Source organism: Saccharomyces cerevisiae, chromosome VIII (genome assembly GCF_000146045.2).
Source record: "Saccharomyces cerevisiae S288C chromosome VIII, complete sequence".
Taxonomy (NCBI): Eukaryota; Fungi; Ascomycota; class Saccharomycetes; order Saccharomycetales; family Saccharomycetaceae; genus Saccharomyces; species Saccharomyces cerevisiae.
The window spans coordinates 349,493-377,354 of NC_001140.6; the positions used below are offsets into that span (position 1 = coordinate 349,493).

Genomic DNA, 27,862 nt, shown 5'->3' on the forward strand with positions numbered 1-27,862 from the left:
GCAGAGAAATGCCTGAAAACACGAACATTCAATAATATAGATGGTACATAACATATGCGCAAGAAAACGTAAAGGCCACGGATGAAGCATTTCTTTAGGCTACCGACAGCATTCCGGCCCATTTCTAGGGTTTCCTTACGATATTCTAGTACTGATACCGCTCAACCAAAAATATCAAAACTCAAAATTAGTTTTAATAAAATTTCTGAATCAAATAGCGAAAAAAAAGATAATTTGGGTTCAATTGACACACGAAATTGTCTTTCGACTCAGCAAGATGACAAACTATCAAGCACTGAGCCCTCGAAGGCTTCCCTTCCACCATCATTACAATATGTTCGTGACTTGATGGATTTGTATAAGGATCATGTGGTTTTAACACAAATGGGGTCATTTTATGAACTTTACTTTGAACAAGCAATTAGATACGCTCCAGAATTAAATATATCATTGACGAATCGAGCTTATAGTCATGGCAAAGTTCCATTTGCTGGGTTTCCTGTACACCAGTTAAGTCGACATTTAAAAATGCTTGTTAACAATTGCGGATACAGTGTAACTATCGCAGAGCAATTCAAAAAAAAGGACGTGGCAGATAATGAAGCCAATAAATTCTATAGGAGAGTGACTAGAATCGTTACTCCCGGCACTTTTATTGATGAAGCATTTGAAAATTTGAGGGAAAATACATATCTCCTGAACATCGAATTTCCTGAAAACTGTATGAGTCAAGTGGCAGACACGAGTCTAAAAGTTGGTATATGTTGGTGTGATGTGAGTACTGGGGAGATATTTGTTCAACAAGTGTATCTTAGAGATTTGGTTTCTGCAATAACAAGAATTCAACCTAAGGAGATTTTATTAGATGAAAGATTACTTGAGTTTCATATCGAGTCAGGGACGTGGTATCCTGAACTTGTTGAGCTTAAAAAATTTTTTATAAAATATCAGAAAATGCCCAGTCAACATCGCACTATTGAATCATTCTATGGGCTGTTTAATTTGGGAGGTAAAGAAGCAACGGAAAGGCAATTGAAAATCCAATTTCAAACTTTTACTCAGAAGGAGTTAGCTGCTTTGAGGAATACATTAATATACGTAAGTAATCATCTACCTGATTTCTCTATTAATTTTCAGATTCCTCAGAGACAATTAGCAACGGCGATAATGCAAATTGATTCAAGAACCAGCACTGCACTTGAATTGCATTCTACTGTAAGAGACAACAATAAAAAAGGCTCTCTGTTATCATCTATAAGAAGGACAGTTACACCTTCAGGAACAAGACTTCTGTCTCAATGGTTGAGTGGACCTTCCCTTGATTTGAAAGAAATTAAAAAGCGTCAGAAAATTGTAGCATTTTTCAAAGACAACCGTGATATCACTGAAACACTACGGACTATGTTGAAAAAAGTAAATGATCTATCCCGTATACTTCAAAAGTTTAGTTTCGGAAGGGGCGAGGCATTAGAACTTATTCAAATGGCACGTTCACTAGAGGTTTCAAGAGAAATAAGAAAATATTTACTAAATAACACGTCGTTGATGAAAGCTACATTAAAGAGTCAAATCACACAGCTGACTGAGTCTTTAAATTTTGAAAAAAATTTGATTGATGATATTTTGAAGTTTTTAAATGAGGAAGAGCTAGCAAAGTCACAAGATGCTAAACAGAATGCAGATGTAACTAGAATGCTTGACATAGATGTAAAAGACAAGAAAGAAAGTAACAAAGATGAGATTTTTGAATTAAGAGATTTTATCGTAAACCCTTCGTTCAATACCAAACTTAGGAAATTGCATGACACTTATCAGGGCGTTTGGCAAAAAAAAACTGAGTACAATGCTTTATTAAAAGGTTTTTTTGTTGGCGACCTAGGTGCTAAGACTTTCACCTTGAAGGAAAGGCAAAACGGTGAGTATGCCCTCCATGTGACAGGAACAGCCTCTAGTTTAAAGAAAATTGATGAGTTAATTAGTAAATCGACGGAGTACCACGGAAGTTGCTTCCATATTTTGCAAAAATCAAGCCAAACACGATGGTTGAGTCACAAAATTTGGACAGACTTGGGGCACGAGTTGGAATTATTAAATTTAAAGATTAGGAATGAAGAGGCTAATATTATTGATCTTTTTAAAAGGAAATTTATTGATAGAAGTAACGAGGTCAGACAAGTTGCAACTACACTGGGCTATCTTGATACCTTATCGTCCTTTGCTGTGTTAGCTAACGAGAGAAATTTAGTCTGCCCAAAAGTGGATGAGAGCAATAAACTAGAAGTAGTGAATGGGAGACATCTAATGGTTGAAGAGGGTCTTTCCGCGCGCTCTTTGGAGACATTCACGGCCAATAACTGCGAATTGGCGAAGGACAATTTATGGGTAATTACCGGACCGAATATGGGTGGTAAATCTACATTCTTAAGACAGAATGCAATTATAGTCATTCTGGCGCAAATTGGATGTTTTGTTCCATGCAGTAAGGCGCGTGTGGGTATTGTAGATAAGCTTTTTAGCCGAGTTGGTTCAGCAGATGATCTGTACAATGAGATGAGTACGTTCATGGTTGAGATGATAGAAACATCGTTCATCTTGCAAGGAGCTACGGAACGGTCTTTAGCTATTCTAGATGAGATTGGCCGTGGGACTAGTGGTAAAGAAGGCATTAGCATCGCTTATGCAACTTTAAAGTATTTGTTAGAGAACAATCAATGCAGAACGCTTTTTGCTACACATTTTGGTCAAGAACTGAAGCAAATCATTGATAACAAATGTTCGAAAGGAATGAGCGAAAAGGTCAAGTTTTACCAAAGCGGAATCACTGATTTAGGTGGAAACAATTTTTGTTACAACCATAAGTTGAAGCCGGGCATCTGCACGAAATCAGATGCCATTAGAGTTGCGGAATTGGCCGGATTTCCAATGGAAGCGTTAAAAGAAGCCCGCGAAATATTGGGATAACTTTTGAATACAACTATTAATTGTATATAATTTGACATGTAATATAATAAGATGTGGAATCAATTTCCCTGTCTTTTTTTTCAAAAGCGACTGTGAAGATACTTAGAAAATGGCAAAAACGGTAGTTTGCAAATTTCCGTAGTTTGTCGCGCGAATGATATTAGCGGAAACAAAACGATCAAACCTTATACCATGAATATAATGGTGGATATTTATTACGGTAAGGAAACACTCTGAGCCAGGCTTGTAAATAGCGGTTATCTAAGCTTGTAACTAAAGAAATCAATTTGCATCTTTCGTCCATGAGTGTCAGCCTTGAGCAAACGCTCGGATTCAGAATAAAAGTTACGAACGTGTTGGATGTAGTTACTGAAGGAAGATTGTATTCGTTCAATTCATCCAACAACACTCTTACTATCCAAACAACAAAGAAGAATCAATCTCCACAAAACTTCAAGGTGATAAAATGTACATTCATCAAGCATTTGGAAGTCATTGGTGATAAGCCCTCGTTTAACTCATTCAAAAAGCAACAAATCAAACCCTCATATGTCAACGTGGAAAGAGTTGAGAAGCTTTTGAAAGAAAGTGTAATAGCATCTAAAAAGAAAGAACTCTTAAGGGGCAAGGGTGTGAGTGCAGAGGGTCAGTTCATTTTCGATCAAATCTTCAAGACCATAGGAGATACTAAGTGGGTGGCTAAAGACATCATTATTCTTGATGACGTTAAGGTGCAACCTCCATACAAGGTCGAAGATATCAAAGTGCTACATGAGGGAAGTAACCAATCCATTACATTAATTCAAAGAATAGTGGAAAGAAGCTGGGAGCAGCTAGAACAAGACGATGGTAGGAAAGGTGGATAGATTAATTAATGACGGAAACGATAATATACGTTATATATTTTATCCGTACTTCTATAATGTCAACTATTGTTTATAAAGAGATCCATTTGAGTCTACAGATTTTTCTATTTATCAAACTATAATATTCCACCACTCTCTTCTCAGTCGCAATGCTTGGGTGTACGGTGTTTGAATAATTGAATTAGATTTAAATGCGAATAAGTGATGACTAACAAGCAAAAAAATCGAGTATTTCAAGATCCAGTCGAATATAAAATCTTGCTACTGCATTATTCTACGATTTCCTGTTATCACTTATAGTACACATGTCTGAGTTTTTGAATGAAAATCCCGACATTTTAGAGGAGAACCAACTTCCCACTAGAAAAGAAGATAGTACCAAGGACCTTTTGTTAGGCGGGTTCAGCAACGAAGCTACGCTGGAAAGGAGAAGCCTTTTGCTGAAAATAGACCATTCTTTAAAGTCTCAGGTATTGCAAGATATAGAGGTCTTAGACAAGCTTCTTTCCATTCGAATTCCACCAGAACTGACTTCCGATGAGGATAGTTTGCCAGCAGAAAGCGAGGATGAATCCGTAGCGGGTGGAGGAAAGGAGGAGGAAGAGCCTGATCTCATTGATGCTCAAGAAATATATGATTTGATAGCTCATATTTCCGACCCTGAGCACCCGTTAAGTCTGGGACAACTCTCTGTTGTAAATTTGGAAGATATTGATGTTCATGATTCAGGAAACCAGAACGAAATGGCTGAAGTCGTGATCAAAATAACACCAACAATTACCCATTGTTCTCTGGCAACGTTGATTGGTCTGGGGATACGGGTCAGGTTAGAAAGGTCTCTTCCCCCAAGATTTAGAATTACTATTTTGTTGAAGAAAGGTACTCATGATAGTGAGAACCAGGTAAATAAACAACTAAATGATAAGGAACGTGTAGCAGCTGCATGTGAGAATGAACAACTGTTGGGTGTAGTCTCTAAGATGTTAGTGACTTGTAAGTAAACGGGGATTCTTCTTTTTGCTTCCCTTACTCACGAAGCTATCAAAAAACATGTAAATTTAACAATGTGCTCTCACTGTATAACACAGCTATAGCTACATTTTATTATATAGTATTTTCTCCAATCGATTAAATAACGGTTTTTACAATGGTTTGGTTCCTGTATCTTGTTTATTTTGTTCAAATGGCAAAATACAGAACACAGGTATAACTTTCTTTGTCTTCTTCATCAAAGAGTATCGCATATCAAACCTTTATGTACATTAACGAACTCTCGACCTATAGTAGCCTCCTGGCGTTCGTTCAGTGTTATTCTTACGATTGGTCTCACTTTTCATAAAATTTCACAAGCTTCCATATTTACGCGAGGAATTGTGCGAAAGGGCTGGACTGAGCATACGTATATTTGTCGAGAAATTACGTTGTGGCTAAGAATACAATGGCATCGTAGTAGGAATTAGAAGTGTAGAATAAGAAAAACAAGCTAAGGTATAAAATGGGATATTTTGTTCCGGATTCACATATCGAAAATCTAAAGTCATATAAGTATGTGAAGCGTCCATTGGCTGCCTTTAAAGTGCAGAAGTCAGAAGCATTGTTACTAACTTTCAACAATTTTTATTCCTTTTCATGATAGATATCAAAGTGAAGACCGCTCGCTGGTATCGAAGTATTTCTTAAAGCCATTTTGGCAAAGATTTTGTCACATATTTCCCACGTGGATGGCGCCCAACATCATCACATTATCAGGATTTGCTTTTATAGTTATCAACGTGTTGACTGTATTCTATTACGATCCAAACCTTAACACAGATACGCCTCGCTGGACATATTTTTCTTACGCTTTAGGTGTATTCCTATATCAAACGTTCGATGGATGTGATGGTGTACACGCTCGCCGTATCAATCAATCAGGACCCTTAGGAGAACTATTCGATCATAGTATTGATGCCATTAATTCTACTCTGTCTATTTTCATCTTCGCATCCGAAACTGGAATGGGATTTTCGTATAACTTAATGTTATCCCAATTTGCGATGCTGACGAATTTTTACTTAAGTACTTGGGAAGAGTACCATACACACACATTATACTTAAGTGAGTTTTCTGGACCCGTGGAAGGCATCCTGATTGTTTGCGTTTCATTGATACTGACAGGTATATACGGAAAACAGGTAATCTGGCATACCTACTTATTTACAATTACAGTTGGTGATAAGGTAATTGATGTAGACACTCTAGATATTGTTTTTTCCCTAGCTGTTTTCGGTTTGGTTATGAACGCATTGTCTGCGAAAAGAAACGTGGATAAGTATTATAGAAACAGCACTTCTTCGGCCAACAATATCACGCAAATTGAGCAAGATAGTGCTATAAAAGGTCTTTTGCCCTTTTTTGCCTATTATGCAAGCATTGCTTTACTAGTGTGGATGCAACCAAGCTTTATTACACTCTCTTTCATCCTTTCCGTTGGTTTCACGGGAGCATTTACCGTCGGAAGAATAATCGTTTGCCATTTAACTAAGCAGAGCTTTCCCATGTTCAATGCACCCATGTTAATTCCTTTGTGCCAGATAGTATTGTACAAAATATGTCTATCCCTTTGGGGAATTGAGTCTAATAAAATCGTCTTTGCCCTATCTTGGCTTGGGTTCGGTCTCTCACTAGGTGTTCACATTATGTTTATGAATGACATTATCCATGAATTTACTGAGTACCTGGACGTTTATGCTTTATCCATCAAGCGCTCCAAGCTGACATAAATCGCACTTTGTATCTACTTTTTTTTATTCGAAAACAAGGCACAACAATGAATCTATCGCCCTGTGAGATTTTCAATCTCAAGTTTGTGTAATAGATAGCGTTATATTATAGAACTATAAAGGTCCTTGAATATACATAGTGTTTCATTCCTATTACTGTATATGTGACTTTACATTGTTACTTCCGCGGCTATTTGACGTTTTCTGCTTCAGGTGCGGCTTGGAGGGCAAAGTGTCAGAAAATCGGCCAGGCCGTATGACACAAAAGAGTAGAAAACGAGATCTCAAATATCTCGAGGCCTGTCCTCTATACAACCGCCCAGCTCTCTGACAAAGCTCCAGAACGGTTGTCTTTTGTTTCGAAAAGCCAAGGTCCCTTATAATTGCCCTCCATTTTGTGTCACCTATTTAAGCAAAAAATTGAAAGTTTACTAACCTTTCATTAAAGAGAAATAACAATATTATAAAAAGCGCTTAAAATGAATGAAATGGAAAACACAGATCCAGTATTACAGGATGATCTCGTATCCAAATATGAGAGGGAATTAAGCACAGAACAGGAAGAGGATACGCCTGTTATCCTTACGCAGTTGAATGAAGATGGCACCACTTCGAATTATTTCGACAAAAGGAAACTAAAAATTGCCCCTAGATCAACACTACAGTTCAAAGTGGGACCTCCATTTGAATTAGTGAGAGATTATTGTCCAGTCGTTGAGTCTCATACCGGAAGAACACTAGATTTACGAATTATTCCAAGAATTGACAGAGGGTTCGACCATATTGATGAAGAGTGGGTAGGTTATAAAAGAAATTATTTTACCTTAGTATCAACGTTTGAAACGGCAAATTGTGATTTGGATACTTTTTTAAAGAGCAGTTTTGATCTTCTCGTTGAAGACTCTTCAGTAGAAAGCAGATTAAGAGTGCAATATTTCGCTATCAAAATAAAAGCTAAGAATGACGACGACGACACGGAAATCAATCTCGTCCAGCATACAGCGAAACGCGACAAAGGTCCTCAATTTTGTCCTTCAGTATGTCCGTTGGTGCCTTCCCCTTTGCCAAAACATCAAATCATAAGAGAAGCTTCAAATGTTCGAAATATCACTAAAATGAAAAAATACGATTCCACTTTTTATTTGCACAGAGACCACGTTAATTATGAAGAATATGGAGTGGACTCTTTATTGTTTTCCTATCCAGAAGATTCTATTCAGAAAGTTGCCCGTTATGAAAGAGTTCAATTTGCTTCATCAATTAGCGTGAAGAAACCATCCCAACAAAATAAACACTTTAGCTTGCATGTAATTTTAGGTGCAGTGGTAGATCCAGATACCTTTCATGGGGAGAATCCCGGAATTCCTTATGATGAACTGGCTTTAAAAAATGGATCAAAAGGGATGTTTGTGTATTTGCAAGAAATGAAAACGCCTCCTCTTATTATTAGAGGAAGATCACCTTCTAACTATGCGTCATCTCAGCGAATAACTGTGAGAACACCGTCGAGTGTCAATTCCTCACAAAACAGCACAAAAAGAAAAATGCCATCAATGGCGCAGCCGTTAAATGAAAGTTGCTTAAATGCAAGACCTTCGAAAAGGCGATCCAAAGTGGCGCTAGGTGCACCGAACTCTGGGGCCTCCATCTCGCCTATCAAATCTCGTCAATCCACACCAATGGAAGCTTCGAAGGAAAATGAGGATCCGTTCTTCAGGCCAAATAAAAGGGTGGAGACTCTTGAACATATCCAGAACAAACTGGGTGCTTTGAAAAATCAATGTCCAGATTCCTCTCTGAAATATCCGAGTTCATCTTCAAGAGGTATGGAAGGGTGTTTAGAAAAGGAGGATTTAGTTTACTCAAGTAGTTTTTCTGTTAATATGAAGCAAATCGAACTGAAACCGGCACGCTCTTTTGAACATGAGAATATTTTCAAAGTAGGCTCATTAGCATTCAAAAAAATCAATGAATTACCTCATGAAAATTATGATATAACAATAGAGAAGAAATCAATGGAACAGAATTATCTAAGACCAGAGATAGGCTCACGTTCTGAATGCAAAACAAGCTATGGTAACGAACTCTCCCTTTCAAATATTTCTTTCTCTATACTACCTAACTCAGCAGAAAATTTTCACTTGGAAACTGCACTTTTCCCAGCTACGGAAGAGGATGTGCCAAGGACATTTTCAAGAATATTAGAAACAGGTTCGTTTCAAAATTATTATCAAAAAATGGATGCAGAAAATGCAGATAGGGTATATTCGAAAGGGGTCAAGTTGATTGCAAGCGGTACTCTACCATCTGGTATATTTAATAGGGAAGAATTGTTTGAGGAAGATAGTTTCTATAAGTATTAAATAAACTAATGATTTTAAATCGTTAAAAAAATATGCGAATTCTGTGGATCGAACACAGGACCTCCAGATAACTTGACCGAAGTTTTTTCTTCAGTCTGGCGCTCTCCCAACTGAGCTAAATCCGCTTACTATTTGTTATCAGTTCCCTTCATATCTACATAGAATAGGTTAAGTATTTTATTAGTTGCCAGAAGAACTACTGATAGTTGGGAATATTTGGTGAATAATGAAGATTGGGTGAATAATTTGATAATTTTGAGATTCAATTGTTAATCAATGTTACAATATTATGTATACAGAGTATACTAGAAGTTCTCTTCGGAGATCTTGAAGTTCACAAAAGGGAATCGATATTTCTACATAATATTATCATTACTTCTTCCCCATCTTATATTTGTCATTCATTATTGATTATGATCAATGCAATAATGATTGGTAGTTGCCAAACATTTAATACGATCCTCTGTAATATTTCTATGAATAATTATCACAGCAACGTTCAATTATCTTCAATTCGGCTTCAGTACTGTATGAAATACTCGCTAACATTTTCTTTATTCTATAATAGCACAGTGACACTTAAACGTCAAACGTGGCGCACATTAATATACGATGTATGCATTTGGCTTGACACTGCTGTAATAAGGAACATCATCATCCGTCAACTAGTAGTCACATTAGTAGTGTATTATCACATGGTGTGTAAGAACATTACGTAAAGATTGAAAAAAAGTCATCAAAAATAAAGGAAGCTGAAACGCAAGGACTAGTAGTGTAATAGAATAATATTGTGTAAAAGTATCGATACCCTTTTTGGAATTATTGTATCTTCGAGGGTGGCTTTTAATATATTTTTGAAAACCTAATATTATAACCTTTCACAACAACGAAATCCCAACTGTTGTGTAATAATTTTACTCAATTCTTACTATTGCTTTACCAATCCTTGTATTTGAGCTCTCATAAAGTTCGCTGACTACTTCTCACGACTCATGTCATCTCCTTATACTGTATATGATAATATACTGGTGGTGAATGACAGCAAACTCTTTCTGGAAAACTTCTTGTCCTAAAGAACAAAATCAGTGTAATGTGTAGGCCAGTGTTATGTTTTCATGAATATGACATCTGATAAGAATAAAACAACTGGTAAAATGACTGCTTTTTCGGCTTATAAAATTCTAACATGTACATATTTTTTATAAAATGAAAATACTATTGTCCTTAATTGTACAATTTTTACATTTGGAGGCCAAATTATAAAAATAATAGCGCTGCTACTCCAACTATATAACCCATGTTCTTGGATTCAACCTTCATACCAGCACCTTCATAGACAGAGACATTTGCGGTACTACTTGGGGTAGTAGCAGCGGTAGTCTCAGGTCCAGACGCAGTGGCTTGGATTTGACCATCACTGATCTGTGAAATAGCGGCATCTTGCTTTTTGCCGGGTTGATGATCTGCAACAGCGCTTCTATTGGAACGATACAATGAGCCATTCCAACCACCCACATCATATACAGCTGCATTAGATATCTTTTTCTGCTGAGCTGCTAAGGACCAAGATGCGCTGCTGTTGAAGGCTTCATCAGTCGAATTAAATTTTCCTTCTATGTACGAGTTCGTACTATTCGCAAATTGTACGTCCAACGTGTCTGAGGAGTTGCTTACTTGTGCATGTGCAACTAGAATATTGGTGATGGCAAACAATGTGGAAACTAAAGTGCACTTCATGGTAGATTAATTATGATGTTCGTTTGATTCTGTTCTATATTTTTTATATGCTGACTGAACAGATTATAAAAATTAAATTACATGAAGTATTGAAGTTAATGTTGGCTATTTTTGAGGAGGAGGTTCACCTTTATATAGTATTCCTCGAGCTACAAAAACATGGATATTTTTACAAATGCTAGTAAAAAGGAAAGAGGTCAAAAGAAACGTTTGGCATCAAAAGTAATCAAAGTGGGGTCTAGATTTATAATTTGTACTACGAAGAATCGCGACTCAAGGTACCAGGTACGACTGAAACTTTCTTTTTGGATTTTCGAAGAGAGAAAAATTAGTTAGCATAAAAAGAAATATAAAAAAAAAGGAAAGGAAAAGTGTTCGAGACTTTACCATACAAAGAAATATTACGGTAGAAAAAAGAGCTGCACTTACCCAATACATATTGATGAGGTAGTATTCACGGTGAGAACAACTTACATCAACACCTCAGTTTGCCGAATCTGCAGTGATATTGTATCCAAAGTCTACTTTTCATCCTCATTTACTGTCATTACAGAAATTTGTCAGGAAAAGCAACCGGGTAAGGGAACTTTCAGGGCCAACGCGAAAAAAAAAAAGGTCCATCCATAGATTTTTTAGAAGATACACACCGTGAATTGATTAGAGATCATAGTAACCTCAAAATATACAATGTCTTAGATTGGAGCAGGCAGAAATATCTATCAGAGCACAAAATGGCTAGAAATAGAACAACCTCCAAGAAAAATGTTCAAAGTAAACGCTTAATAGACAGAGTGGTTCCCATGGACAAGATTAAAAAAGTTGGCGTAGCGAAAAAAAAAACCGTAGAACACACTAAAGAAGGATTTAGCGTTGTCAACGGTAAGCTAGTAAGCAGCAATGACGTCGGTGTACTGTTAAGAGAAGCACAGGGTGCTATCGATAAAAGAACTAATGTTTCCCAAAGAAATAGGAAAAAGGGAATAAAGAATAATAGGCCCCACAAAGACATAAACAGCAGTCCTGACTGGGGCAATGCCCACAGAGGAACCGATTGGCAGAGCGAAAAAGCAAACGGCATGAACAGGGCCAAGAACTCTCGGAATTTTACCACTAATATTAAATTGCAGCGACAACATTTTGGCGAAGAAATACAAGGTGGCAGCCAGCTTGTGATATCTACAAATTCAGATGCTTCAGATAAATTGTTAATGCTATTCAACCTAACTTTGGGAGTAAACCAAGAAAACTTGAAAAATGTTCTGGAAAACATTTCTCAGGTGCAGATAGCTCAAATTAGGGTTAGAGACCTGCCTTCAGGATCTGCCACCGCTAAGGTCCGTCTGGCATATCCTACAACACAGTCTTTGGAGAAGGTAAGAAAACTGTTCCATGGCGCTCTAGTTGATGGAAGGCGCATCCAAGTGGTGATTGCATCTGATGAATCGTCCCACTTGTCGTATTAGAGTTTGTCAACGACACTCACAAGGTATTTAATCAGCAAAATCCCCGCCACAAACTATTTTTTTGAAGACATGCTTTCTCATGACTGCCTAATAACAATACCTCATTCTACTAGTAATCGACCTATGTAATTATTTCATAAACTATAAAGCAGGTCATTGCAATAACAGAAAGGCCGGTTTTTCTATAAGCTTATCTCATCGCATAAAAAATCGACAGTTGTAATTATCTCCGGCGGACTTTTCCCTTTCCGTCTTTTTTTTCAAAATTTTTTTTTTTTTCACTTCTTCTTTCAAAGCTGCCTCAAAAGAGATATATATATTGGTAAGAATCCTCTTCCAATACTAGCTTCATTTCTTCTTGAACCATGAACCCGTTATTCTTTTTGGCTTCTCCATTCTTGTACCTTACATATCTTATATATTATCCAAACAAAGGGTCTTTCGTTAGCAAACCTAGAAATCTGCAAAAAATGTCTTCGGAACCATTTAAGAACGTCTACTTGCTACCTCAAACAAACCAATTGCTGGGTTTGTACACCATCATCAGAAATAAGAATACAACTAGACCTGATTTCATTTTCTACTCCGATAGAATCATCAGATTGTTGGTTGAAGAAGGTTTGAACCATCTACCTGTGCAAAAGCAAATTGTGGAAACTGACACCAACGAAAACTTCGAAGGTGTCTCATTCATGGGTAAAATCTGTGGTGTTTCCATTGTCAGAGCTGGTGAATCGATGGAGCAAGGATTAAGAGACTGTTGTAGGTCTGTGCGTATCGGTAAAATTTTAATTCAAAGGGACGAGGAGACTGCTTTACCAAAGTTATTCTACGAAAAATTACCAGAGGATATATCTGAAAGGTATGTCTTCCTATTAGACCCAATGCTGGCCACCGGTGGTAGTGCTATCATGGCTACAGAAGTCTTGATTAAGAGAGGTGTTAAGCCAGAGAGAATTTACTTCTTAAACCTAATCTGTAGTAAGGAAGGGATTGAAAAATACCATGCCGCCTTCCCAGAGGTCAGAATTGTTACTGGTGCCCTCGACAGAGGTCTAGATGAAAACAAGTATCTAGTTCCAGGGTTGGGTGACTTTGGTGACAGATACTACTGTGTTTAAATAAATCACACCCGAACACCATCTTGAAGGTTCAGAACGGCTGAAGCCGCATATCAACTTTTGGTTTCTACTGTTTTAAATTTCCTTTCTCGTTTTAAACCTTTGTTGCCGTCTCTTCTACTATCAATTTTGTTGTTCATGCATGTTTAATTACCTTTTTTTGTAAAAATAATATAAACGTATCAATGGCTATTTATAACAAATATGCTTGAAAAATCTAACGACTCTGTTTCTTACATTAGGTTCGAATAAACACGGGTACTGTCCTCTAGCCAATCTGACTTTTTGGTCCAAAGTCTTTGAAAGGTAGATAACCCCGTTAAAATAGAACCACCAATCCATGTAGTATATTTTCTTTCTGAAGGGGCTATAATCTTTATCTTGGATGTTCCTTTGGTTAATGCCTCCAAATCCCATAGCATTCGGTCTCCAAAGCCTTTAAGCGTTGTAGTTCCGCCACTTAGGATTATCGATGACAGTAAAGGTTTCCTTAAATCCAGATCGACTTTCCAAATAGATTGCATGCACATATCAGATAATCCATCGTACCCTAAGCCGATGATTTGAGGTGAAAATAATATTTCTGGAGCACGATATCGATCATTCCCCACCTCTATACACCTCCCGTCGGGCAATTTGAATGTCGAGATTAAATCTTGAGTACCTTGTAAGTATTTCTCCTCTTCCTTTTTAATATTCTTGGCCAAATAACAAACTTTCTCTTTCATCGTGCGAACAATCTCTCGTTCACTGCTGGAAAACAACGAAACACCAGCTGATTTCCGTAGTTGAAATTGTAACTGCTCTGTGATATCTGCTCCTCCAATATCCATCCTCATCATAGACGCAGGTAATGCAAAGCCGTCATATATGGGAACAGTGCTACAGTATCCTTCACCACAGTCAACTACACAACCTGTAGTTCTCCCACTAGCATATAATGACAGAACAGCAGGGTTTGAAACGTACAAAGCCGATACGTCAAAGGTCTCGAACAATACTTGAGCCATCTGCTCTCTATTCTTCAAAGGATTCATCGGGGCTTCCGTAATTAATAAAGGATGCTCACCTATATTTTGCAACTGTAGGACTTCATTTAACACATATGACCATATTAGTTCCATAGAATCCCAATCTTCCACCACGCCGTGCTTTATGGGGTATCGTAATTTTAATAATCCACGCAGTTTTTGGGCATTGTTTCCAATAAATGTATCTCCTTGCAGACCTTCGAGCATAACTTTATCATATTTGGTATTTCCTACGAGACAATATTCCAGTGCTTTAGGCCTTTCCTCACCACTAAATCCTGCTTTTATGATCCCAGAACCATTGTCGATCACTACCGGTTGATTGTACAAAGCATAGCTGTCACTTAGCTGGTCCATTGGCTAACTTTCTTTCTAATTCCTCAATTCGTGGTATAGCATTAGCATGTACTCCTTGGTCTATGCCCTTTTATTAATTTGCTGTTTTATTGGGAATATCTGCTATTTGCTTCGCTATTATTCAATAAAGGTGTTTATCATTATTGATGTGCATCGCGAAAATGGCCACTTTGGAAATGAACTTTTTCTTGAAAAGATTAATACAAACGGAAAAAGAGAAGGCAATAGGAAACTCACCGTCACACAGGTGTACTGTGTCCTTTGCTTTGAGCTCTTGTTCAGAACATTATGCTACTTAGCATTCTTTTATGAGCTTTTTTCTGTAGTCTTATTATAGGTTGATGAAAGCGTTACCTTCAAGAAATGATTTTTAACGTGGTATAATAAACACTGTTTATCATGGTAAAACAGGTATTTCTTTTATTCTTTGGAATTACCAGACGATACCCATTCAAAATTCAACTTCTAATCAAACGTTGATCAATAAATACTGTATTATGTTGCTTGTTTGAAATTAGAGGCATTGCCTTTGTTAAATTGAAATATAAACTGGAAAAATGAAGCGAAAATAAAGTACTGTCTATAAACAAAAACCTTAAAATGATTAATGTTAACCTTTCTGAGCAACGAAGCAATCCATACGTATTGAAAGCTTTAGCTCTTGGAGTACGGTGTCGAGAAATCGAAGTAAGACCTAGTAGAAAATCATTAGTTTGTATAGACTAGTCAATGACAAAGTAATAGTTGAAAACAATACTGTCTTAGTTCGCAACCATTTATATATATTTAAACTTATTTTTTACAGCCCTTGCTAATTCCTGATGCCAAGTAACGAGGGGCAAATCATCTGAGTATATACGTACATATACATCAATGATGCCAATCGGAAATGCTTTAACATTTCTGAAGAATTCTTTAAAAGGTTACTATTTTTACTCAATTCGAGAAAATGCAAAATATAATTACCCACTTTTATGTAAACATCGGTGTCAAAATCGTGAAATATACCGAATGATAATGTTGAAAAGAAACTCAAGTGCAAAAGAAAAAACACGATCCAAAGTGTATAGAATGAAATAAAAAAGAAATAGAAAAACTCCTCATCATGTAGCATATATCCGATGATAATATATATACTTTTAGTCATGATATTAATTCTGCAAAAACAAGATTACTGCATCACAGCTTATGCAGTAATCTGTCCATCATCATCGTCATCGTCGTCGTCATCATCATCATCATCATCATCGTCGTCGTCTTCGTCGTCGTCATCATCATCATCATCGTCGTCGTCGTCATCATCATCCTCACCATCATCACCGTCACCGTCGTCCTCCCCATGATCTTCAGCGTCCTTTGTTGTTCCAACAATTGCATTCTTATTTTTACAATTAAGTTCTATCAACGCCGTAGGTCCCACGATGAAGCCTTTTAAAAAATGATTCTTCTGCTTCTGTAAGCTCTGGCGGTTGCTAAAGTGAATTTTATTACTTGTTTCAAAGGTTGGTCCCGAAACTGGAATATAGATAACCTTACCCAAACAGTCGTTACTATCTAGAAATGGTTTGATGCACTTCAGAGAATCCCTCAAATAACGCCTTCTTGAAATTTCCTTAATAGCTGGTTTCCATTTAATATCATCCGTTCCGTAAGGTATATTGGAGAAGCAACTTAGAGTAGAAGATGCTCGCCTTCGATTTCTTATTCGTTCTTCAATTAAACATGAATAATCACTTTCACTGCCATAAGCATAACCAATATTACTGTCATCAGTATCATCATTAGTATCATCGCCAGCATATTCATCGGTTTCACCGTCATTTTCGTCCTCATCGGTCTCAGTAGCGCTTTCATCGTCATTGATTTCAGCGTCACGGTTTGTGAGACATAACGACCTACTGCTTTGGGATAAATCTGTGGCGGATTCCCCATTAGGAGCTAATCCTGATAGGTATATCGAAGAGCTTTGAGGTTTAGGTCTAATAGATGCCTCATCCCTTTCATTGGCTACCAAATTCGACGCAACACTCCGTAATTCCTCTTTCATAACCGCATTTTGTGATTGCAGCATAATCTCGCAGCCATCAACGGAAAGATGCTCAATAGGAGAGGGTGAATGAACTGATTCACCCACTGTGCTATTTGGAAATTTGATGGGGACAACCTCCTCGCTAATTGCACGCCTCAATGACTGTCTTTGGGGCATGGAAATAGCTCTATTTCTGTGCATTGGACGCTCTACTTTAATGGTGGTATTTACTGGAACACCAGGCTCTGGATGATCTCCCCCGCTTGATTCATGGTGTTCATCATCTTCTTCCGTTTCAATAACACTATTTAAGTTACTTGAGTTGGACCTGAGTCTGTGAAGCTTTTCTGTGCGTGAAGAATTTTTAGGCCTGAAAAAGTTCTTAATTTTAAATTTTAAACTTCTAGATGCAATCGAACGGGAAGCTGAGCAACCAGATAATGACCTTGTTGATCCCAGGGTACTGTTATCACTGGATTCTCCTGATGCAGCCGAAGATATCAATGCCTCTGTAGGCGTCTTTGAGAGGCCAGTGCAGTAATGATCTAGTAGACCAGCTGTGAAAGTATTCGAGCGTTCCCTGATAGTTGTATTGTTATTAGTGCTAGACCCGGTACTATATCTTTGGATTAAGTCCGGTCTGGAATTCGAACGAATGAATCTCTGCGAAAAAGACCCCATCGAACTCTCACTTCTATGAGTGTGTCTTCTTCTCCTCCTTCTCCTCCTTCTCCTTCTCCTTCTTCTGGGAACAATTCGATAATCTGGATACTCCCTGACTTCCAAGTCCAAAGACACAGATATCCCGATTGATAGGTACATAGACCAGTCAATCATATCATCTATATGAGAGAACCGTAATAAAAACTGTTCGCTTTCACAAGACATTCTTAACACAAAACTCTTCTTGGTATAATCCGTTGGTATCCCAAATCTTGCATTTTGTAAAGTGAAAGACTTGTAAAGAGCTTCATCGGTTAAATACCGCGATCGATCACGTTTCACTCTATAAGAGATCCGTTCTTGATCTGCTTTTTTAAACTCCGAAGCTGATCTCGTCGGTAGAGTGAAGAGACGGTGATGCAGATGTTGTGATTGATCACTGCGATGGACCAAGTCACTATGAATTCTATCCTCTTTTTCAGATTTTGTTTCCCCGCTTGAATAATTCCTAATGTGTTTCGTCAAAGATTCGTCAATATGGTAAAAATTTAGTTGAGTCGAATTAATTTCAATGATGAAATTCCTCCAGCTCCTGTTACTAGAAATTTCATAAGGTGAAAGCCTTTCCAATTTTAAGGATATCAACGTCAATTCATATACTGCAGGTGCATACAAAGGAGGGAGAGAAGACTTTGGGCATGGTGCCGTGTCACCAAATATAGGAAAGCGGACCTCTTTATTGGGATTTACTAGATCATAGCTCGGTGGATAAGCAGGGAGGGGATCTATATGCTCGTAAAGATCTTGCTTGATGAAGAGAGCAGCGTGAGAAGAGGACGAAGCTGCAGTTTCCTTGATAATATTTATCTGACCAGAAACACCTTCCCGAGGAAGTTGACGCATGGTCTCTAAACATATAGAGCTGCTGTTATTGCTTGAAGTAATGAGAACCTCGTCCATTGAGCATGTTGATGAAGACGAGGGTGATTTTAACCTTTCGATCCTATTATTTGCCATGGATAATTTGCCCTCTATTGGCAGAGCCATCCTTAACAAACGAACAACTTGTATGCACGATGTCGGATCAAAAATATACTGTGGCCCCAAGAAACAACGATTTCTTTTGTGCTGGTCAACAAAATTGTAATCTTTTCGGTGGACCCTATTATGAAACTTTTCTCTTTTTTTTTTTTCTTACTGTAAGACAGTTAGATGCACCCACCTCACTGAAGCTTGATGATTACGACTAAATTAAAAACGCGGATATACAACTAAGGACTTACAATGTTGATCTCCTGAGTATTGTTAATGTCCAAAATGACCGAACAACAGCGGATAACGATATATATCCTTCTTGCAATTATAAAGAATCGTAAGATAACTCCGTCAACGATGATGTGGAAATTATGACCCTCTTGGAGGCTTAATCACTAAAAAGGAGATGAAGCCTTCAAGTCACATCAAAATAATCGAAGCCAACACCAAAGAATTTTACAGATTGGTTCTGCTCATGTTAGGGGGTGTATGAGCAGATAATCCAAGTTAAAATAATTTTTTGGAGAATATAGAAGAAAATATATAAGGTTTTGCTTTTTCTAGATTTTATATAGGATAGGGTATTACTAACTTGTAATATAATGTATACCGTGGTATCCATTATATCTCTGGGTCTAGTAGGAAGTCACAAAAGTACTTTAAAGCAGCATAAGTTTCCTTTCCAACTGGCTTGATGTTTTCTGGAGGCAATAAAAATCCATGGTTCCCTGTATCCCGTAATTTCAACTGGAATGCCCAATGTGCTCTGTGGTGGTACATGAAGTCCAACGCAGAACCTGCACCGAGGCCGGGGAATATGTCGGAACCACGGTCCTTACATGCGGAGATTACGTCGTAGTTTCTACCTGATTTTGAACGGATGGCCTTGGATAAGCCATATGATAACTCCAACAAATTTTCTAAGTCTCTGGGCAAGGCATCACACGAGTATGCGTAGGGATATAAAATCTCCTGTGAATACGAATGCATGTCAATGTAGCCATAAATTTTGTAATCGCCCTTGGTTTCATTAATATACTTGTACCAAGCAGATGCTTCCCAAGCTTCGAAGGGCGTTTCCCCACTATACTCTTCGCTGCAAGCGTGGGTGTGTGCCTTTTCCCACTGGAAACCAAAGGAATGATCAATGTCGATACCAAGACATTGAGGAACATGAGTCCTTTGACGATTCTTACGCCATAGTCTGTCATGCGACCACGTATATGCGTATCCGTCTGGATTGAACACAGGTATGACTAAAAAGTCCAAATCGTCCAGGTATTTGGTTTCCTTCTTAGACGAACCATATCGATTTAACAACTGATAAAGTGCCCAACAGACGGTACTGACACTGATCCACTCTCTGGCATGTATACCACCTGTGATAACAATAGTCTTCTTTTCCGGGTTTGATTCTGGCTTGTTTCCGGATATATGCAGAGCTTTTAGCTCTCTGCCTTCAAATGTCCTGCCCAAGTGTTCCACTGCAACCAAACTGGGAAAGCTTCTTTCTAGAAGATCCAACCACATATAAATAGTATCCAGGTCCCTGTATTCGTTAAAGAAGAAATCGTAATCATTTTCAAAAACAGCCTGCTCACGTGCCATCATCTGACTTGTAGGCAATGTATTTTGTATCAATTCATTCATGTTATCTATGATCACCTGCCCATCATTTATCTGCTCACCTATTTCTTTAGGCAACTTAATATCAATGAAATTATTGCTTCTCGTCCATACATCATAATCATCTGTCAGCGGTGCGATCACATCTCTTACCAGGGTAGAATAGTTGTCTGAAGTAAACCTGTAAACAGCGTATTCACTGTAATCCTCTTGGAGACCCTGCACAGCACCTGTCACGGCTAGTAAAACGAAAAGAAAACAACCCCACAACGAATTCATGTGCAACATGATATAACTTAACACTCTGGTTTGTTTATATAGTGTTAACTTGGTCTTTTAAACCGTCGAAAATATTTTATCCTTCCTTCCATTTAGTTGGAACCATTTTCTAGTTCTTCGTAAAATCCGCAGTCAGCGCAGGAGAAAATAGAACGAGACAAATGATCTTTTAAATTACAGGTTATCGCGGGAGAATATTGGGGTTCAGAAATACAACACATATAAACAAAAATACGTACCAAAGAAGTGTTATAAAAGTGATATAACTATGTCAGAGGATCTTTCACCTACAAGCAGCAGGGTGGATTTGAGCAATCCTCATGGGTTTACCAAAGAGGGAGTGGATTTATCGAAGCTGTCACCACAAGAACTAAAATTGTATAAAATGTATGGGAAGCTTCCATCCAAAAAAGATCTGTTAAGACATAAGATGCAGGATCGTCAATATTTTGACAGCGGAGATTATGCATTGAAAAAGGCCGGAGTCATTAAGTCGGATGACGTTATCGTGAATAATTCTAGTAATAATCTACCAGTGACCAATCCTAGCGGTTTAAGAGAGTCTATTATTAGAAGACGTATGAGTAGTAGTAGTGGTGGCGATTCTATCTCGAGACAAGGAAGTATCTCAAGTGGACCTCCACCAAGATCTCCAAATAAATGACTAATGAAGGAATGATATTATGTGGTATTACTTTTTTTTTATCATCACTAGCTTCGGCTAAGCCCTTGCATTTTCAATATTCAATTACCAAATAATATATATATATATATATATATATGTATGTATGGTATACCTTGTGTTACTGATGTGTTTTTTGTTGACGTCATCCTTTTGATTTACTCACATGCTTAGTAAATGAAGGTTGTTGAGGCCTAAAAATCAGCTAAGATTTACACATCGATACTAATCATTGAACGCCCCTATGGGAACACTTAATTGAATAAATATCTGCCCAACTTGCTGAACATCAAAAACCCAAAAAAATAGAAATCTATAAAATACAACGCCAGTGACAACTGCGAGAAACATTGTGAGCAAGTGAACGCACTAAGGGCACCAATTACTAGACCTGGGAAAAAAACGGTTAAAGTGCCATCAAAGAACAACCACAGAACAATGTTTAATAAGCTCCATGCACCAGCTGCCTGCAAAGAGGAGGACCATTCAAGTTTCCTAATACCAAATATTAAGCCCAAAAGAGTATTGGCACATCTTATAAATGATCCTAGGGTGTTTTTGTAAACTGATGACCTGGTTTTTGGCTGGTGTTGATAACGAACGAAAGAGTCAATGAATGGTACTATGGAACCAAAGATAACACCTTCAGTACCAAATACAGCCCAATCAGGCACCATGTCAGGTTCCGCGACGATCTTGTTCTTAATTTCTATACCATGCTTTAAAAAGGATACGATATCTCCCTTTGCCAATTGGTCATTATCAAACAAACATTCTGATATCATGGGGAAGAGTATTCCTGCTATGAATAGAATAAAAAATGCAGCAATAGTATTGATTATTTTCGCATACAATGACCTTTCGTGTCTCGCAGTCGCGGATGGCGGAACCATTTCCAATTGAGAGGCGTTAGACAATAAAGCCTTGTCATAAACATTACCTTCATTCTTGGTAATATCGTCATCATAAAATGAAAACAAAGCGGGCTTAGTCAGCGTATTTATAGCTGTAAAACTTGCGCTTCCCAGCTTATTTCCCAAAGGTGGCAAAGCTGCCTCTTTCTTGGTATTATGGACACCATTAGGAACACCTCCAGTGTTTAATTGGTTCTTACTCTTCTTCTTGCCCATTAGTAACCTCCTCTGTTTAAATTTTTTTTTTCTCACTTGCTCTGAATACCAAAAGGTGAGTTTGGTGAAGAAATTTTGACACTTTTTCTTTTGCGCTGTATTTTGTAACAACGCATATTTTGAAGATATTCTAAATAAGAGAGATTGATTAATGAAGACAGAAGGAATAAAAAGCCCATCGGCAAAATACCATGATATGGCGGGCTCCCAGAGAATCCCTCACAAGAACCCGCACATTCAAAAAGTGGCTGTTTTGCAAAGTAAGCCCAATAAGGAAGATGCGCTAAATTTAATAAAGGAAATCGCACATAAAGTTTCCTATCTAATGAAGGAAAATCACTTCAAAGTGACCAACTTGGTGGAGTTTTACCCACGTGATCAAAGACTCCTGGGAATGAACGTCAACCATGGATCTAAGATAATGTTACGGTTAAGATGCTCCACGGATGAGTTCCAATTTTTACCCATGGAGTGTATAATGGGCACCATGCTGCACGAATTAACTCACAATTTATTCGGTCCACACGACAAAAAGTTCTACAATAAGCTAGATGAGTTGATTGGAAGGCAATGGGTTATTGAACAAAGAGGTTTGTACGACACATTTTTGGGGAACGGTCAACGTCTCGGTGGAAGAGCAAACTTACGTTCAAATAGATATCCTATGACAGGAATAAGTACTAACACAGGGATAGTGAGAAAAAGGGGCAAAGGTGTGAAGTTAGGGAGTTTGCATCCAGAGGGTATATCATCTATAGATAGAGGTAATTCCCCGAGAGAGTTGGCGGCTTTTGCAGCCGAAAGGAGATATAGAGATGATCGCTGGTGCGGAGAGACGAAGAATAACAAAGATCAAATAATAAGTGATAATATTAGCAGCTCCTTAGAAGTTGTAATCCTTGATGATGATGACGAGGTACTCCCGGGAGATACTCTTATCGAAGTTATTGATCTCACTTAATCTCTTGTCCACAGCGAAGAACTCGAAAATTATAAGTATGGTAAATGTCGTTTCGGTTGTAAAGTATACAGATATATTCACATTACAAAAAATGTAAGAAAGACGGTAGTCTTGCAAAAAATGTCATTTCTATATTTAGCAACAACCTAATTTTTGGAAAAAGCCCTTATGAGAAGCAGCTAGACTTGAATTATCGTCATTTGGGTGCTGTTCAGGAGTTCTTAAAGCAGCAGAAGGTTGTTGTTGTGGTTGATAACGAGCGCCAAACTGCTGAGATTGAGTTTGCGCTTGAGGCTGAGATGGAGGTTGGCCTGTTGCACGTAGCTGTTGCTGTTGCTGTTGCTGCTGTTGCAATTGTTGCTCTTGAAGTTGTTGCTCCTGAAGTTTTTGTTGCTGCTGTCTCTTTTGTTGTTCTTGCAGGTATTTCTGCTGGGTTTGATGCTGGTAAGCTTCATAAGAAGTAGGGTCTAACTTTGGTTTATATTGAGAATTGCGCATATCTGCCTCAGTTTTTTGAGCATATTGCTGTTGCTGTTGCTGTTGTTGGAGCTGTTGCATTTGGAGCTGTTGCATTTGGAGCTGTTTGTTTCTATGTTTTCTCGATTTTTCGTTTGGTGGATTTGGATGGCCGTATCCGTGGAGATTTGGCTTCTTGTTTATGTTAAGATCCCAACCACGGCCATCGTTCAGTTTCATCCAATCATATTGGCCGTCCGCGGTTTCACCTAAATCATCCAGTACAGATAGTAATAGTTTTCTATAGCCTTCATAATCGGGACACTCTTCAAAGGAAAGACTTCTGACGATTTCTAGATACCTGCCAAATTGCACAGGTAAGCCTTGAGCTAGATCGTAAACGTTAGTAGATCTTTTCTTTTCACCAATCTTTTCGTATTTTTGCTTATTGTTTGGAGCTTTTAAACCCTGCCAGGGTAAGTGGCCTCTCAAGAAATAAAAGAAAACGTGACCCAAGGCCTCCATATCATCTCTTCTGGACTGCTCTCTTCCAAGGTGAGTATTAATGGACATATATCTGGCAGTGCCGCTGAGTGATTTTTTCTCTCTATATGGGATGTGCTGTTTAGTTTTCGGATCACGATACTGTTTGGCCATACCGAAGTCGATCAAATGGATGTTGTTTGCGTCAGGTTGGCCGGGCCTTCCAATCAAGAAATTGTCTGGTTTGATATCACGGTATATCAAGTCATGTGCGTGCAAGTCTTCAATCAAAGTAATCATTTGGACAGCAACTTGCACAACCGTTTTGACAGAAAATTTTCTTCCACACCAATCAAATAAATCTTCCAAAGAGGGACCCAAAAGATCAATGACCAAGATATTGTGCAAACCTTCTTGGCCGAAGTAGTACGCGTAGGGGATATTGGGAGTGCCATTCAGAATTTTATATGTTTTATATTCATCTCTTAATTGAGGGGCCTCCGTTTTTCTGGGCTCGAATTTGATCGCGACGGGTACGCCATTGATCATATTAGTACCTTCAAATAGCACACCAAAGGAACCTTCCCCTATTTTTTTGCCGATCTTGTAATGTAGGCCGACAATAGTAGAGTCATCTCTGGAAGAGTTGCTGTTGGAGTTGGCGGCGGTCGTGGCGGTCATCGAAGATCTTGCGGGCGAGTCGACAGCCTGGTGGTGGAGTTGTTTGTTTGCTTGTACGTTAAAATTTGCGTTTCCGTTTATATTGGTGAGGTTGTTAACTGCTAGAGTGGTACTTGCTATGGGCATGGACATGGGGAAGAGGAGAGCAGGAAAAGGGCCAGCGAATGCGCGAAATTTTTGTATGTGTCTTTTCTCTACTATGGCATCCACATGAAAACCAGTCACAGAGCACTCAATGAACGGTTTGCGTTTGTTGTTTGTAAGAAGCAAGCAGAAATCAAAGACCCATGTATACGATCGCTGATTTGTTTTGTTCTGTTTTTTCTTGTTCCGGCGAAAAAATCGTAAGAAACGAAAGGAGAACGAGCCCACAGGCGGGGTAACATCAAAAGGATTTATATTAGATCGTAAAGTCAATGCATATGTAACAGTACAGAGGTAGAAGGTATGTATGTGTAACGATTAAGAGATGCAATCATGATTGTTCTTCGTCAGACGAATCTTCGAATATGTCTTCGTCAATGACACAGTCGTTCTCCCAAAAGTCATGGGCGAGCTTGCTTAAAACGGCGGCAGCGTTTTGACGCTGCGCTCTACTTGAATCTTTCTCATTAATGTACTCGTTATACTCTTTAAAAGTTGATCCACTGAGAGATTGTGACTGCGATGTTCTACGTGGAGTATAGTAACTAGCAGGATTGAGCCTCCTGCACTCTTTGAGCCTCAATAGAGAAGCGATCTCCTCGGAGAGTTTTCTTCCCTTATGCTGGTGACCATCTTTAAGTTGTTTGTGTTGTCCTTGTGAAACTGCTGTTTCCATTTTGCCGCGTGGAGACATCTGTCCAATTTGCCCCTGGCTCTCTGTAAATACCCATATATGAACGTTATATATATTGTATATTAATGGCGTATATGTGCCCATGGGAAGTCATAGTAATAGATCTAGGCACGTGGCTGCAGTGACTCCGCGCAGGGCTGTACCGCCAAGGTAGATAAGAGAGCGGAGCACGTGGGAAAAGAGAGATACGGTATGTTACAACAGTCAAAGTAATGAACTTTCGCCCACGTGCGTACATCATTTACTATCTCAGGCCGCTGCGTTTGGAACTTTACGGCGTTGTAGTTGTAATTGCCATAACTGCCATGCATTTATGTATATATATTTTCGTACGTAATGAACATGGTTATGTTATATATTGTTTGCAATCAGAGAGAAGTTGAAGAGGAGAAAAAAAAAAAGAGAGAGCCGTACCGCAATAAAATGGACCCTTGTCGGTCACGTGAGCAAAAATACTATTGCCGCCGACGGCCGTAGATAATAACAAAGGAATAAAAAAAAAAAAGCGGTAACTCGCGGAAGCATTGCCGATGCTTACCGAGATTTGCCGCGGATAACCGAACCATCATTGGGGTAGGAAACATTATAAATATTTGATATATATAAAGGAAAAAGCTTGATTTGGTCTTGTAATATCCCAGTGTAAACATAAAAATACACACATACCACAATTACACTCTCTCATCGACTCAATGACTGCTGGTTCTGCCCCCCCTGTTGATTACACTTCCTTAAAGAAGAACTTCCAACCGTTTCTCTCCAGAAGAGTAGAAAATAGATCTCTGAAAAGCTTTTGGGATGCTTCTGATATCTCAGATGACGTCATTGAGCTAGCTGGTGGAATGCCAAACGAGAGATTTTTTCCTATCGAATCTATGGATTTGAAAATATCAAAAGTTCCTTTTAATGATAACCCAAAATGGCATAATTCGTTTACCACGGCGCATTTGGACTTGGGATCCCCCAGTGAGCTACCCATTGCACGTTCTTTCCAATATGCAGAAACCAAGGGTTTACCCCCTCTCTTACATTTTGTTAAAGATTTTGTGTCCAGAATTAATCGCCCAGCCTTTTCCGATGAGACGGAGTCTAACTGGGATGTCATCCTTTCTGGCGGGTCCAACGATTCAATGTTTAAGGTTTTTGAAACAATTTGCGACGAATCGACCACTGTGATGATTGAAGAGTTTACTTTCACCCCGGCTATGTCCAATGTGGAGGCTACAGGAGCAAAAGTCATCCCCATCAAGATGAACCTGACCTTCGACAGAGAGTCCCAGGGTATTGATGTCGAATATCTAACGCAGTTGCTCGATAATTGGTCAACTGGACCATACAAAGACTTAAACAAGCCAAGGGTCCTATATACCATTGCAACGGGCCAAAATCCTACCGGGATGTCTGTCCCCCAGTGGAAAAGAGAGAAAATTTACCAGTTGGCCCAAAGACACGATTTCCTCATTGTTGAAGATGATCCCTACGGTTATCTGTACTTTCCTTCCTATAATCCGCAAGAGCCATTAGAAAACCCTTACCATTCTAGCGACCTGACTACTGAACGGTATTTGAATGATTTTTTAATGAAATCATTCTTGACTTTGGATACAGATGCCCGTGTCATCCGTTTGGAGACTTTTTCTAAAATTTTTGCTCCTGGATTAAGGTTATCCTTCATCGTTGCTAATAAATTCCTTTTGCAAAAAATCTTGGATTTGGCCGACATTACTACAAGGGCCCCCAGTGGTACCTCACAAGCTATTGTTTATTCTACAATAAAGGCAATGGCTGAGTCCAACTTATCGTCCTCTCTTTCTATGAAAGAAGCAATGTTTGAGGGTTGGATAAGATGGATAATGCAGATTGCTTCTAAATACAATCATAGGAAAAATCTTACTTTGAAAGCCTTATACGAAACAGAATCTTACCAAGCTGGTCAGTTTACCGTTATGGAACCCTCCGCGGGTATGTTCATCATTATTAAAATCAATTGGGGGAATTTCGATAGACCTGACGATTTGCCGCAACAGATGGATATTTTAGATAAGTTCTTGCTGAAGAATGGTGTTAAAGTAGTGCTTGGTTATAAAATGGCTGTTTGCCCAAATTATTCAAAGCAGAATTCAGATTTTCTAAGACTCACCATCGCCTATGCAAGGGATGATGATCAGTTGATTGAAGCTTCCAAAAGAATCGGTAGTGGCATAAAAGAATTTTTTGACAACTATAAAAGTTGAACAGTGAAGATTAAACCTATGTGTTATTTGCATATCATATATAAATTGTAGTTTTTTGTATAAAAGTTGGGAAAAAGTTATAGTCGCGTATATTTTAAATTACT

General features: G+C 38.4%; 19 protein-coding genes and 1 non-coding gene across 20 annotated transcripts, besides 3 other annotated features; 11 read left to right on the forward strand and 9 right to left on the reverse strand.

Moving 5' to 3' along the window:
* Window positions 1-81: 81 nt before the first annotated feature.
* MSH1 (mismatch repair ATPase MSH1) lies at window positions 82-2,961 on the forward strand (the record flags this gene model as incomplete). Its single annotated transcript, NM_001179250.1, has 1 exon — window positions 82-2,961. One exon carries the CDS (start codon window positions 82-84, stop codon window positions 2,959-2,961), a length of 2,880 nt encoding a protein of 959 aa, NP_011988.1.
* Window positions 2,962-3,263: 302 nt separating this feature from the next.
* On the forward strand, window positions 3,264-3,827 carry LSM12 (Lsm12p; the record flags this gene model as incomplete). Its single annotated transcript, NM_001179251.1, has 1 exon — window positions 3,264-3,827. One exon carries the CDS (start codon window positions 3,264-3,266, stop codon window positions 3,825-3,827), a length of 564 nt encoding a protein of 187 aa, NP_011989.1.
* A 305-nt stretch (window positions 3,828-4,132) lies between these two features.
* On the forward strand, window positions 4,133-4,828 carry CIA2 (iron-sulfur cluster assembly protein CIA2; the record flags this gene model as incomplete). Its single annotated transcript, NM_001179252.1, has 1 exon — window positions 4,133-4,828. One exon carries the CDS (start codon window positions 4,133-4,135, stop codon window positions 4,826-4,828), a length of 696 nt encoding a protein of 231 aa, NP_011990.1.
* A 494-nt stretch (window positions 4,829-5,322) lies between these two features.
* Window positions 5,323-6,589, forward strand: EPT1 (bifunctional diacylglycerol cholinephosphotransferase/ethanolaminephosphotransferase; the record flags this gene model as incomplete). Its single annotated transcript, NM_001179253.1, has 2 exons — window positions 5,323-5,372; window positions 5,464-6,589. 2 exons carry the CDS (start codon window positions 5,323-5,325, stop codon window positions 6,587-6,589), a joined length of 1,176 nt encoding a protein of 391 aa, NP_011991.1.
* A 479-nt stretch (window positions 6,590-7,068) lies between these two features.
* Window positions 7,069-8,952, forward strand: NDT80 (transcription factor NDT80; the record flags this gene model as incomplete). Its single annotated transcript, NM_001179254.1, has 1 exon — window positions 7,069-8,952. One exon carries the CDS (start codon window positions 7,069-7,071, stop codon window positions 8,950-8,952), a length of 1,884 nt encoding a protein of 627 aa, NP_011992.1.
* Window positions 8,953-8,985: 33 nt separating this feature from the next.
* YNCH0010C lies at window positions 8,986-9,077 on the reverse strand. The gene is given in 2 exon segments: window positions 8,986-9,021; window positions 9,041-9,077. It is a non-coding gene; the product is annotated as a tRNA-Phe (tRNA).
* A 102-nt stretch (window positions 9,078-9,179) lies between these two features.
* Window positions 9,180-9,358: a long terminal repeat (Ty1 LTR).
* Window positions 9,358-9,575: a long terminal repeat (Ty4 LTR).
* YHR125W (uncharacterized protein) lies at window positions 9,366-9,671 on the forward strand (the record flags this gene model as incomplete). Its single annotated transcript, NM_001348824.1, has 1 exon — window positions 9,366-9,671. The coding sequence occupies one exon, from the start codon at window positions 9,366-9,368 to the stop codon at window positions 9,669-9,671; it is 306 nt and encodes a 101-aa protein (NP_001335740.1).
* Window positions 9,587-9,880: a long terminal repeat (Ty1 LTR).
* Window positions 9,881-10,209: 329 nt separating this feature from the next.
* Window positions 10,210-10,689, reverse strand: ANS1 (Ans1p; the record flags this gene model as incomplete). The annotated part of the gene is made up of 1 exon (NM_001179256.1): window positions 10,210-10,689. One exon carries the CDS (start codon window positions 10,687-10,689, stop codon window positions 10,210-10,212), a length of 480 nt encoding a protein of 159 aa, NP_011994.1.
* A 731-nt stretch (window positions 10,690-11,420) lies between these two features.
* YHR127W (uncharacterized protein) lies at window positions 11,421-12,152 on the forward strand (the record flags this gene model as incomplete). Its single annotated transcript, NM_001179257.1, has 1 exon — window positions 11,421-12,152. One exon carries the CDS (start codon window positions 11,421-11,423, stop codon window positions 12,150-12,152), a length of 732 nt encoding a protein of 243 aa, NP_011995.1.
* A 470-nt stretch (window positions 12,153-12,622) lies between these two features.
* On the forward strand, window positions 12,623-13,273 carry FUR1 (uracil phosphoribosyltransferase; the record flags this gene model as incomplete). Its single annotated transcript, NM_001179258.1, has 1 exon — window positions 12,623-13,273. The coding sequence occupies one exon, from the start codon at window positions 12,623-12,625 to the stop codon at window positions 13,271-13,273; it is 651 nt and encodes a 216-aa protein (NP_011996.2).
* Window positions 13,274-13,506: 233 nt separating this feature from the next.
* Window positions 13,507-14,661, reverse strand: ARP1 (actin-related protein 1; the record flags this gene model as incomplete). Its single annotated transcript, NM_001179259.1, has 1 exon — window positions 13,507-14,661. The coding sequence occupies one exon, from the start codon at window positions 14,659-14,661 to the stop codon at window positions 13,507-13,509; it is 1,155 nt and encodes a 384-aa protein (NP_011997.1).
* An 811-nt stretch (window positions 14,662-15,472) lies between these two features.
* YHR130C (uncharacterized protein) lies at window positions 15,473-15,808 on the reverse strand (the record flags this gene model as incomplete). The annotated part of the gene is made up of 1 exon (NM_001348825.1): window positions 15,473-15,808. One exon carries the CDS (start codon window positions 15,806-15,808, stop codon window positions 15,473-15,475), a length of 336 nt encoding a protein of 111 aa, NP_001335741.1.
* Window positions 15,809-15,847: 39 nt separating this feature from the next.
* Window positions 15,848-18,400, reverse strand: YHR131C (uncharacterized protein; the record flags this gene model as incomplete). The annotated part of the gene is made up of 1 exon (NM_001179261.1): window positions 15,848-18,400. One exon carries the CDS (start codon window positions 18,398-18,400, stop codon window positions 15,848-15,850), a length of 2,553 nt encoding a protein of 850 aa, NP_011999.2.
* A 609-nt stretch (window positions 18,401-19,009) lies between these two features.
* On the reverse strand, window positions 19,010-20,302 carry ECM14 (putative metallocarboxypeptidase; the record flags this gene model as incomplete). The annotated part of the gene is made up of 1 exon (NM_001179262.1): window positions 19,010-20,302. One exon carries the CDS (start codon window positions 20,300-20,302, stop codon window positions 19,010-19,012), a length of 1,293 nt encoding a protein of 430 aa, NP_012000.1.
* A 259-nt stretch (window positions 20,303-20,561) lies between these two features.
* Window positions 20,562-20,957, forward strand: IGO2 (phosphatase regulator; the record flags this gene model as incomplete). Its single annotated transcript, NM_001184441.1, has 1 exon — window positions 20,562-20,957. One exon carries the CDS (start codon window positions 20,562-20,564, stop codon window positions 20,955-20,957), a length of 396 nt encoding a protein of 131 aa, NP_036194.1.
* Window positions 20,958-21,229: 272 nt separating this feature from the next.
* Window positions 21,230-22,105, reverse strand: NSG1 (Nsg1p; the record flags this gene model as incomplete). The annotated part of the gene is made up of 1 exon (NM_001179263.1): window positions 21,230-22,105. One exon carries the CDS (start codon window positions 22,103-22,105, stop codon window positions 21,230-21,232), a length of 876 nt encoding a protein of 291 aa, NP_012001.1.
* A 151-nt stretch (window positions 22,106-22,256) lies between these two features.
* WSS1 (metalloendopeptidase WSS1) lies at window positions 22,257-23,066 on the forward strand (the record flags this gene model as incomplete). Its single annotated transcript, NM_001179264.1, has 1 exon — window positions 22,257-23,066. One exon carries the CDS (start codon window positions 22,257-22,259, stop codon window positions 23,064-23,066), a length of 810 nt encoding a protein of 269 aa, NP_012002.1.
* Window positions 23,067-23,201: 135 nt separating this feature from the next.
* YCK1 (serine/threonine protein kinase YCK1) lies at window positions 23,202-24,818 on the reverse strand (the record flags this gene model as incomplete). The annotated part of the gene is made up of 1 exon (NM_001179265.1): window positions 23,202-24,818. One exon carries the CDS (start codon window positions 24,816-24,818, stop codon window positions 23,202-23,204), a length of 1,617 nt encoding a protein of 538 aa, NP_012003.1.
* A 343-nt stretch (window positions 24,819-25,161) lies between these two features.
* Window positions 25,162-25,608, reverse strand: SPL2 (Spl2p; the record flags this gene model as incomplete). The annotated part of the gene is made up of 1 exon (NM_001179266.1): window positions 25,162-25,608. One exon carries the CDS (start codon window positions 25,606-25,608, stop codon window positions 25,162-25,164), a length of 447 nt encoding a protein of 148 aa, NP_012004.1.
* Window positions 25,609-26,216: 608 nt separating this feature from the next.
* ARO9 (aromatic-amino-acid:2-oxoglutarate transaminase) lies at window positions 26,217-27,758 on the forward strand (the record flags this gene model as incomplete). The annotated part of the gene is made up of 1 exon (NM_001179267.1): window positions 26,217-27,758. The coding sequence occupies one exon, from the start codon at window positions 26,217-26,219 to the stop codon at window positions 27,756-27,758; it is 1,542 nt and encodes a 513-aa protein (NP_012005.1).
* Window positions 27,759-27,862: the final 104 nt, after the last annotated feature.